Source organism: Aspergillus novofumigatus (genome assembly GCF_002847465.1).
Source record: "Aspergillus novofumigatus IBT 16806 chromosome Unknown P174scaffold_1, whole genome shotgun sequence".
NCBI classification, from domain to species: Eukaryota; Fungi; Ascomycota; class Eurotiomycetes; order Eurotiales; family Aspergillaceae; genus Aspergillus; species Aspergillus novofumigatus.
The window spans coordinates 1,280,153-1,292,261 of NW_020194274.1; the positions used below are offsets into that span (position 1 = coordinate 1,280,153).

General features: G+C 47.4%; 1 protein-coding gene across 1 annotated transcript; it reads left to right on the plus strand.

The window, feature by feature from the left end:
• Positions 1–3,320: 3,320 nt before the first annotated feature.
• Positions 3,321–5,150, plus strand: P174DRAFT_363397 (uncharacterized protein; the record flags this gene model as incomplete). The annotated part of the gene is made up of 2 exons (XM_024821917.1): positions 3,321–3,420; positions 3,487–5,150. The coding sequence occupies 2 exons, from the start codon at positions 3,321–3,323 to the stop codon at positions 5,148–5,150; spliced, it is 1,764 nt and encodes a 587-aa protein (XP_024686937.1).
• Between the last annotated feature and the right edge of the window lie 6,959 nt (positions 5,151–12,109).

Genomic DNA, 12,109 nt, shown 5'->3' on the forward strand with positions numbered 1-12,109 from the left:
CTTCTACGCTTGCGGATCAGTCATCAGACTCGTCTCATGGACACGTTCCGAATCATTATTCTTCTTTGTAGAGCAACTATTGGAACTTTCAACAAGTTCCCAGCGACTCGATCAGCTAATAGCAACTAGGTTCTACTGTTGGAATGCAAACTGCTACGCAATTAGTCGATAACAGTGTGAAATTTAGCTCTATTTCGGGCCGAGCCTACCACTCTCTGTTCAGAAATGGACATTTTCCTGCCCTCTTCATTTCCCGCCTGCTCAGGAGACGAGACTATTGAGCTGGTTGGCGGTTAGCAAGGCGTCGCAAAACATCATGTGGCTGACGGTGTCTCCATACAAGAGGAGAGATCTCAGAGCGGCGAAAATGTACTAAGTCGTACAACTCAGCCATCAGGTGCTCTTGAGACCTAGGCTGAGTTGTAGGACATCACATGATCGTCAAAACGTGCGCCTGTACTTCGTACTACTAGTGCTACTTCTTAGATGATGGTAATTCCAGGCGGCTGTCATGATCCCTGTAACCAGGTACCTCTCTGGGGAAGGGGATGTTGCCGCTGGTATTATCAGCTGTTTTGTGCCTGGCCGATTTGAGGGTTTGAGACACGGGGCGGACTCCAGAGCGGCCAGGAGCTCCTTTGGATGGCATACTGCCCTCTCAATTCTCGCTCCTAATGGAGCTCCGATAGCATGATCTACTTCCAGATCTAGATAGTTATATTAGTGGCCACCGGTGAACACGGTACCTGTGACTCCTGCTGACTCCAAATAGAGCTGCTGTGGAATCTTTTGACCTGAATTTGATAGATGCCTAGGTGTGGGGTCAATCCAAGTGGCTTCAAATGTGAGCGTCTTGTGAATAATGGCTTACACTATGTGATCAGTACCATCAACATCTATGGAGAGAATGGAGATCATTGCTACAAAGGACCAATACTGCAAGTAAACCTCTGACCAGCAGTTCAAAGGATCAATGGCTCAAAGGAGGCAAAGGAACCTACTGGGAGCATCGGCTATATGCCTCCTAGAAAGTAGGATATGGAGAGGTTATTGGCCCTAGCCACCTCAAACATCTACATATTTGATTGTTTTCGAGCCTAAGACGCCTCAAATAATCTAGAAAACCAGGTAGGAGGATCAGCCAGATCGGAACTCTTCCAGACTTCCCCGGTATGCAGCTACGGTTGGAATTGAACAGTAGATAAAACTTACATACCACCGGCTAATAGCAGTAAGGAGGACGATCAAACACCAATCCATTTCAGCCGGGATCATTAACCTGGGCCGTCAACAGGTCATCTGGACGGAAAATATCCACCAAACATCCGGGGAAAATATGGAGAAAGAAAAGGGAGTGCGTGGCCAAGAGCCTAGATGCCAGCAAACTTGCCAAGGATTCATGGACAACGCGAATGAAACAAACAAAGCAACTTCCTGTCCTTGAGGTAGAAGGCGAAAGACGCAAATTCCGTGGCGAAAAGTAGTTTACTTGAACATCATTCACAAAGGACGGTCAGCAGGACTGATAAACGGCCCCTGAGGTAGGGATGTGGCGTGCCAACTATCAGCCATGCTGTGATCAGCGAGCTCCTTCGACAATAGCGAAAGCCTCTCTTCAATATTCAGATTGACAGGCACATAGGCAGCACCGGGCTAGAATGAGGCTTGTTTTCCGTTTAGAATATGTGGAGAGATAGATAGATTGCAATAGTAATTGGCAGTACCTACCGGTTGGTTTGGTTGGACCAGCGCCTATCGATATGGACCCATTCCTGAGTCAAGTGACTGCTCCTGGAAGATATCCTGTCCTTACTCAGCAGCAGAGCAGGTCACAGGACAAGAAGATCTTTCGTTCGACTGACTATGAGGAAGCTGAGGTTTCTTACCCTGCCACCGTCTTATTATCCTCCTGGTACCTTGATGCTTGGAGTATCACCCTTGATATTTTTAGCATTTTTCTGTATCATGATTCACAGTTAACTATCAGCTTTTACTAATTATCATGGTAACTATCTTTGATCATTGAGTTCAGGATATGCTCCTAGAAACAGAAAAAGAAAACAATCAGGCCCATGAAGGATCTGGTCATGTGTCAATTCGACCCCCATCTGAATGCAGGGAAGCTGTGTTCACCGGGGTCAATCCCGTTAAGTATTCTGTATACCTAAGGTACTACCTTGTTGTATTGTGGCTTTACCTAGTCCGTACTTTACTCCATCACAAGAAGAAAAAGCTCTTTTGGATTAGTACGTAAGAATTCTTCGGCCATAAAGTTCCGTACTTTCTTCTTGGGGTGGAACTCCGGAAAGAGACCGGTAAAATTACTTCTGGTAATGACACGGTATGAATACCAGGTGACCCACGGGAATACTCCGGAAGTGATACACAGCAATAGGGCGAAAATGAAATAAGTAAATCGATTATTAAATAATAATCGGCCAAAAAAATTATTAAAAAAATAAAAAAAAAGGGAACTTAGGCTAGGATCTTTCCATTATTATCGTATTGTACTTACCGCCCCATCCCATCAGCCGTCACCGTAGTTCAACCTGTCCCTCGGTACGCTCGCGAACCTTTCTATGTGTGGCCATCCTCGATTCCTCTTCCCTTCGCTTCCTCCCCTTGTACCGTTACCATCTCGTACATACTGCACACGCTCTTCCGACCCTCCCCCATAAACGAACTATTGTCCGTTTTCTCTCCTTCCACTTCTCCCTCCTCCACCTTTTACTCCCCCATATTCCGGTGCAATTCTTTTCACCTCTTTCCTCCCTCCTTCTCCAGGCTACCTCAGTCTTGTCGTCTTCTACACCCTGCTCGGTACGACCGTATCTCTCGTCGACATCGCCGTTTCTATACTCAAGCGACTAATCGACCGCTTTGAATCCTTCTCCGCACAAAGTTCCCCCGGCGAGTTTTAGAACACACTAGGACACCTAAGAGGCAAAGGAATTACATTCGTTTGGCTGCTTGTTATCACCGCGACTACCATACGTGCCTCTGGATTGCGCCTTACAAACTATTTCTTGCTCCAAACAAGTCGATTGAGGAATCGTGAGGAACTGTCTCTTCGCATACGCCTTTGACGACAGCTAGGGTGCCATAAACAGTCCAATCCATTTTCTGCAGCACACTCTGCAGAACCATTCACGAGGTCAGGCTTCTTGCGACATACTGCGGTCAGGGAAAATTCTTCTTTCGAGTTTCACGCGCCGTGCGACCACGATCGGGGGAGACGGCGACCCCGAAAAGACCAACAGGGAGCTACCTTGTCAAGGAAAAAACAAGGGTCATAATTTCGAAATTGTGGCGTCGCTATCATGCCTTCGCGTTTATCAACTCCCGTCCTAACTGTGGACGCGGCAAAAATACACAACGTTGACACGGCTAATGCGCAGAGTCTTCATGGCATGTGGATGGGTACGTTCTAGAACCTGGGTACGAGCATAAGGCGATTGATGACTGACATGTGTGTTCTTATTATAGTATTTTCAAAATGTGCCGATTATATGGAAGAAGGTCGTCGGTTGGAGAATCTGAGCTGGAGACTCTGGACACGTGAAACCTTCTGTGTGGAGCCGGACAAGTCCAGCGATACTTCCGTATTGCCACTCCTTCGCTCAGAAGCTGGTGACCTTCCGGAACTTTCTGCCAGCGTTGAATCTGCTGCTTCAGAACAAGCCGAGAGAATTGAGAGTCATATCAAGCGTGCTAAATGCGACCTGAAGCCCGCCGTTGTCCGCGAAGACTCGTTCTCGTATCTAGGCCGTGGAAAAGAAAAGCACATCACGTCACTCGGGCTAGAGCGCATGGTGCTCAACATCAAAGAGAAGAAAAATCTCGAGCCACTTGACCCGCCAATGACTACAGTCGCCCCTCCCGTGGTTGACCTCACACCGCGACCGTCGACACCTTTCCCGACACCGCCTTCAGAATCCACTGCCAAACGCACTCCGTCTTTTCCATCTTTCAACCAACAAGCTCTTCACTCAACGGAATCATGTTCGACGACCGCGCCGGAGGGTAACGATAGCGACGCCGCGAACGTTAATGCTTCTGACACCAGCGTTTCGTCCTCCGGTATGCTTCCTTCTCGATCTTGCTTAATTAAGTCTCCTAGTGTCGTGCGTGGCTTCTCTCCTTCGCTCGTTTCCTCATCGTACCGGTCGCAGCCAAGATTAGCGGCCGATCCTGGGCCAGCCCAGCAGCCAGCGCAATTGAAACCCACGCCTTTCAAGAAGAAGGGTGGCATGTTCACACTTGGTGGTTCTTCTGGGGATGATGATGAAAGCTCGTTCGAGGACCGGATAGCGATACAAAAGCCACACCGCAGCTCGCTTTCTAACGAGCTTAGCAAGTCGGCAACCAGTAATCCGAGCCCATCGAAGAAAGTGACCTCGTTTCAAGAACAAGTTGGAATCATCAAACCCATTAGTGAGAGGTCCTACGACAATGATGAGGATGCAATTGAGACTGAGGATGAAGTTTCGGAGAGTGCTATTGAGGACGATGAGGATTCGGATTGGGAAGACTCGGTGACGGAGAGTGGAAGGTCGAGCGTCGAGGAAAGAGAGCTTTTCCAGCGGGTTGACTCCAGGCCGAACCTGGTCTCGCGTCGTTCCCTTCTCACAATGATGATGCACCAGCCTACCAAGATGCAGGGGCCAACATCACGCTCCAGCCCGGCCCTCCAGCGCTCACGGTTAACATCACCTAATGGACCATCCATCCCCGCTTCACCACCTGAAGATGAGGAGGAGAGCTTGACTATGCGTGGTCCCGATGTTCCCCGGTCGAAGCCGATCATTGTGAAGCCGTCACCACAGTCGGTCGCACACTCTCCCCGAACTACACGGAGGAACATGCTTGCCACAGAATTGACCGAGTCGTTGCGACGTCATCTACTCTGGGAGCGCCAGCAGAAGAGTGCAACCGCAAACGCTTTCCTGAAGCGACGACACACAACCCATGATATGGCGAACCTACAGGAATATCCCGAGCCCGATGGGGCACCAAAGGGACAAACTTCCCAACGGAATGCTGGCGTCGCGAATGGAGCCTCCGCAAAAGCAGCCCCTGACAAGGATGTCGCCTCATTTAATCATTATACCGACTTCGGGCCGTGGGAATACCATGTAAAGGGATGGTAGAAGCACTCAGGACTCCCACCTTCACCTTCTGACTTCGATTTTCTCCCTCTTTCCTCGACTCAGCCTTTTCTGTCCAGTCATTGACACGTATCTGTCTATTTGATGGGTTATGGGTTTTTGACGAGTGATACCCCCTCTTCGCACCCTTTCTACGCATTTTTTCCATCATACATGTACAGACCGCCGTCTGAGCATGCTTGTGACGCACGATCACGACTGCATTGCATATTGGCGCACTTAAGGGGATTCATATGGTTGTTATTTTGCGACCTAGGCCTTTTGTTTTTCTTTCCGGGTCTTTTTTTCATTTCAGTCTTGCAATCGATACGGGGCATCATCGTGTGGCTGTCTGATCATGTTTTATTAAATGAGCCATACGGAGGATACAAACTTCTTAACCATTAATCCTGTACAGATGATTTCGTCTGAAATCAGGCGGTTGTTTTCTTTACGACATTTCCCCCTTTTTATGAATGGATTTTCGCTTCAGAAAAGAAAAGCCATGGATGTTATTATCACAAATAGCGACGGCCTCGTCTCGAGGCTTCCACAAACATATTCTGACTCTCATCATCCTCTGTTCACTTGCGAGCTTTTCTGATACCAAATACCATATTCTGACCATTGATGTATGTCGAGGAAATTTTCGTCTACTGGATGCTGCTTCTGGCCTGATTGTCCAGTACCACGTCATGTACTCCTACATTGAAAGCATATTTTGAGACAAGTCCACCGCAATAGAGAGCCTTATCGCTGCACTGCATCATGAGCGTTGTATTGTTGTATAAACGAAGCTTGCAGCCAAGAATGGTGGCGCACAGACGTTACGTGTCAGCAATAACTAACAAGTCATTTCTTCGCAGGGATGCATTTAATTATTTAGCAATTATCAGCACTAATGCATAGGAATATATTAACCTTTTAAACCATGGTCGGTTAATGTCTTGATATGCACAACCGACTGCCGGAGGGGCGAATCCCCTATGCATGGCCCTGCCTGGGTGGTGATCTAGAATCGTCGCATTGATCGCTTCACATGAAAATCGACTCGCAACGACTGTCTGGCCAAGGCACAAGCTAGAGTCCAGAATCTTGATTCTGCACCTTCTTTTTCCATTATTTATTACATTTGGTGATTTGAGCTTTCCTTATCTCTTTTGACTACCGATCTGGAATTTGTAGAAGTATGGGGTTTGCGCGGAGTTACCTTACTTTTCTAAATTTATCACGGATGTACCCACCGTCCCCATCTCTCAACAAGTAAGTCATGACGATATCGTCGAGGTGATGAAGACAACTATCATCGTCGTTTCCTGCTCCCGACCGAAGCTTTGATGATTCCACGGAGCTATCTAGTAGCTTACTGAGGATTGAATATTATTTTACCCACGATACAGAGTACGATACTTTACTCTGTTCGCCGTTCGGATCCCGACCTACTTCGCCACCAGTGGGTGAATGTGATGCCAAAGGAGCATCACCTTGACGCCGACGCCGACACCCACGCCTTGATTCGATATCATGATGAGATGATAAAGCGTCCATGCGCCGCCACCCGCGCGCGAAAGATCTAGATTCTAGAATCTGCTGGAGCCTGGCTGCTGGTCAGCATTATAAATTGCCCTGGTATTTTTCCTTTTGTGTTTGGTGTGTCTAGGGTTGAACTGGACGTTTTCCGGGGGACAAGCTTTGCAGATGACTGTACTTCCGTACACATAGTTGGTGTATAATATTTTGTCAACTGTACCAGACCTGTGAGAGGGCGTTTAGTTTATTTGTTCGTTCCATATTCAGTTCTTCAGGGTGAGACATAGGTTGAGTAGGGTATCTAAGGGGTAGTTGCGAAATCTATCCTGCTACTCTGGACTGGCTTGTGTCTGCGCTACGCTGCCTGTCTATTACTGCTGAACCTGTAGGGCGCGTGGAAGAGCTACAAGTACGTGGAAAGACTAGCGTAGGTATGTATACCTTGATGTACTGGACAAGCATCCCAATCCAAGTTTGACCGAGGTCCGTGAGTTCTTTCTGGGAAAGTATACTCCATAGATACGCGGTCGTCAATCCGTCATCTGAAGAATTGAGAATTTGAGACAGGGCATGACTAGATTGATTCACATTGATATCATTTTGCTTAATTATAGTTTAGCTAGGTGTTGTGGTCGAGAATTAAATAAGAACTGTTGAATATCATCGCCCGCCAAGATGACATCATAGTGATCGAGCGCATCTTCAACTCGAGGCTACAAGGCTGCAAGGCTGCAAGGCAAGCAGGATGCAATCTTGCTAGGTAAATTCAATACACAACCGTAAGGGCAATTCCATCCCACACTAACTGCTTTGGTTCTGTTAAAAGGGAAACTCACTGCCGCGTAAGGAATAAACGACCGTTCGTTTCTGGATAGCAGCGGTGGATGGTGGGCCACTCAGGCCTCAGCTCCTAATCTTCCCGATCTCTCGTGGGGTGTACCATTACAGAGGGCCAGAGGCTGAGAGAAATTTGCAGGCTGACATCCGCCAGGGCCCGAAGACGCGGAGCCTGTAACACGACGTCTGTGGCTGGTGCTTGGACAGATGTGGATCTGAGATCTTGCTGATCTTGAGGTCTTGTCAAGATCCAGGTCCTGGCCTACCCTCCGGGTTTCTTTTGCAGCAGTGGACTGTCAACTGTGACTGGACACTGAATGCTCGTATAATCAGACAGAATCGGTAGCCTTCCAGAAAAAGGTGTTAGAGCAGTAGAAGACTCTTCTTGTGTGCTTTACACGTTGTGTCTGCGCTGTGGGTCAGATGTGGATCGATGGTCGACTGACAATGATGATTTGTAGGAAACTGCGTGGCTTCACCGGTACTGATCGTTATACAAGGACAGCGTATGTAGGTGACAGAAGACTGTACGGCTGGGGCGTATACGCTGTGACACATTTTGATATCTTGGTGGAGGTTTTGCTCGAGTGCTTCCTGATTCGACGTTGCTCGGATCGAATCATGGTAGACTGGTGTGGAACTTAAAGAATTTCACGAATCAGGCTCAGCTTCAAGACGCACTGATTCAGGCACGGAGCAATGTGCACCGGCTTTGACTCTGACAGTGACAGCAAGGAATCAGCGAGCTTTTATTCATTCGGCATGCCCTATTCTGCGCTCGGCAAGCCGATAGTTGCGCCCATCGAGCTTCATTCCGTCGGAGTCTTACCGACTCCATGTCGATACTCCGTCATCCAAGCAAGTTTGTGTCAAATGCTGATACTATACAACAGGCATATTGATCCTGAAGGTGGGACCTTCCTTAGCCACTATCATAAAAGGCTGGGCCACTCCAAGATGCTTCCTGGATGCGGAACTGCGCCTCGACAAATTGCAAACATAGGAAAAAGGCAGATAGTGTCAAAGCACAAGTAGAATGGCAAGCGCGTGAAATATTAGTTCAGGCCTGATAAATTCGAGATCGTTGATTGACTCGGTCACTTCAGGACTTAGAAGCCTCTAATCTAGACCTCGAAATGCCACTCAAACGGAAAATTTCTTCGCTCAAATGGACCTATAATACTTCATTTAATGTCTGAACACGGGCCAATCATGTCTTACGAGTCGAGTCTTTCGAGCGGCGAATTTCCTCTCAGGCCCGTTTCTTGTCCGGCTTCCAGGTTGCTAGGGATCTTATCCCGATATCTCGGGATCATGCCGAGCTTTGGGCATTCACCGGTCGGGCTGGCCGACCGTTCGATTTCAACTGCCCTAAGAGGTATCGGCTCCGCATGAATCAGTTTTTGGTTTTGTTGAAAACCTATAAGGAAATTTTTCCTTAAGCTGGACGTCATTGGCCTGTGGTAGGTGTTCTAGATGAGCCGACGTCTCAGACCGTGTCAAACGAAGGCCACAGTGGACTTTGGAGGACACTAGTCAAGCTGGGCGCAGATAGGAACTCGACTAGGTATATACGAAGTGGTGTAAATGGCAACCCCGGTATTTGTTTGAGATGCCAGCTTGGACCATCCTGTCAGATAACTTGAGGCGGCGAAATCAGCACGTGAATCCAATTCATCACGGAAAGCATAATAAGAAAGGACTCGAATCGCCGCAAACAATCGATGGAAAATGAGCCAACCAGCATCCATGGTTTCAAAAAGCGAAACGGCAGTTTCGACCATGCTTCGAGAAACCTTCTAGAAGAGGGGAAAAGGGTTTCTGGAAATTCATGATTGGCCGACTGAGATGTTGCGCAACATTCTCGGAGAATTTGGAAGGTAACAATATGTATAGTACCGGTACATTACACATGGTTCGAAACAAGCTCCGCTCAGCTTCAATATATGCCTGCCTGGTGGGCCAATCAATGCCCAAGCATCTTTTGTATATTGAGTATTGAATTGATGCCCAATAAGTAGTCGGGAAAGATGGATGGTTCTTTTTGACCGTCTCGTTGTCGGTTTGAAGCCGTGGGTATAGTTTATCTTGAACCTTGTTGGGTACAACTACCTTCGACTTTTTGAGGTGGTGCTTTGCACTACTGTACGTACTAGAGCATCCAAGGCTCTTACAGAGCGGGGAAGGCAGTACCGGGCTTCACTTTAAATCGAGGGGTAGTTACAAGATACGTACATGAATCGGAGCACTCTCCTCCTCACCGCTCGAGTTGACCTCCAAGGCATTGCGTAGATAGACTTCGACTAGAGTCTGTGGAACGATAATAGAAGACTTTATTATTGAATTGAACACTACCGTTACAACAGATCTCTAACCCTTCCAAAGGTTCAAAGTCCAGGTGCTCAGAAGCATATGTGACTTAGAGGACTGCTCCGTTCTCCGACCTCCGCGTCTGTACTCCGTACCTAGGAGCTCAAGAGTCGAGACTCACGACATTATTTGATGTCGGTCCCGTGGTCGGAGTAATAACGGAAGAACTCAGTCTCTCCGTTCCTCCAACAAGTTGTACCTATTGTAGAACGAGCTCAGATGGTAATCATGTCTTCATCCAAATATTGACCTCATTATTATCCTTGTACGTGGAATTGAGATCTATCTTCAACATCCTTAGGTAAAGGTTACAGGGCTCTGTAGTTGTACCGCAAAAAAATTTTCAGGTCCGGTGACTTGAAGAGTAACAGAGACAGGTTGTACTATGTACGTTCTTACCGGATTCGGGGGAGCTCCTGATTATTTTCGTCTAGTGGACCCAGGTTGCATTCCGATGTTTTCATCTCAGCTTGGAGTGTATTTTGGAGGCGCGCGGGGAGGGGTCTAGAAGGCTTCTGATTTGGCGGGGAAGTTGGGACAATCCCTTAGTGAACTTTTGACGCGATCCTGGACGTTAAAATCCGAGTCAAAATTTGCTGATGGCGTCCAGTTATATTGATTTCAAGACTTAGTAGATAAACTAATGTGTATGAACATCATACGAGATGTCAGCTTGAGGCAAGATATCAAGGGTGCGATCGTTCGGGATTACTCCAATTACTGCTTTTGATCTAGATCTCTAAATCCGGTGGGAAGATCCCGGGTGCGTTTAACCGTATGGTAACTTCGTCAGGTTCTGTTTGGTATTCAAACAAAACGTGAGATACGATACAGACGCTGGTACAAAATTCATTACATTTACCATCATCTTCCCAGTTTGTCGAAGCTTCCGAAGGTTATGTCTCCCCTAGATACGAACGAAGTAGCATCGTTACTATAAGAGGCCTTCTTCGGTGTCAACCTAGAAGCTCTGTGCATGACACATTGCACAGACAGAGATAACTACTATGCATATGCGCGTCGGTGCTGCCGGTGCATGCGGTCAATGCTGATGCGCATGGGAAGGTCGCAGAGGTGGCTCCTGATGATACGTAATGATGATATTCGTATCATCTGCCACAGTGAAATCATCGAGGCAGAACTTGCTCATGAAGGGTCAGATATACCATCCCGCCGCAGAGTAACAGTTGGTGGGTGTCTATCACACGGTAAAAAGATCCGGCCGTTGAGAGTGAAGGATTGGTGAATTTGCCTACTTCGAAGCTGGTTGTCGAGGATGGATTACAAGGCAATTGCTCGAGTACTTTCGATGCTTGTTCTGACTGACTTCAAGAACTAAGGTAGTATAGTCACCACCGTTATTTAGTTGCTATCGCTATAGTAATCAAGCAGTTTTTTTTTGGGTCCTCCTGTACTCGGTAGATCACAGCCTCCAAGACGCTGTTCTGCAGCTAATCTTGGTTCGTGTTCAGAGGCCAGACAAGATCAAGGGGCACGCCGAGTAAGCAGATTGACTACATTGACCTAAAAAGCGAGCTGACCTTGGCGAAAAATCTGACCTACATACGGCGGGATTGCGGGTTCTGTGTCTGCGTTGAGTGATTCATTCTAATGACTCAAACATTGTCAAGATGAGTCTTTGTCACTTATCAGTCATCCCCGGACTCATACTTCCCCACATCTTCGAAATATGAGGTCATGAATCACAGTTTGCTTGCGCCTCATCGTATCTTTAGGTCAACACGTAGAAGAGAAGGCAGATGACGCATTCTTGGAGAGGTCTAATGCTTCTTATTATGATGCCTGAACCACATGGATGATATCCATCCAAAATCATTTGTGTGTTGTTTTTACTGCAAGATTCGAAGAGAGATCTATAAATCTTACATCACGTGTCGCCTGACCGCCCTGGATTGGAAACGATCATCAGTCAGCATCATCGCATTTGTTGATACTACTACAACGACGACGTATATTGCCATTTCTATTAGCAATATTGTCTTCTTGATAAGAATACGAGCCCTAATTCATCGTCTGCTATTTACTATTCCTGCTTCCACCCTTTTCTCACGTAACGGCTGCAGCGTTCTAATCTCTTGCATCGGTTGTCCTACGGTACATCTCTTAGCCACCGTAGATCTCGCGGTCACCGGATCTCTGCGTTGGCAGGTCGGTCACAATTCACAGTACTTCGCCCCTGTCCTAGAGTCCTAATATTGACTGAC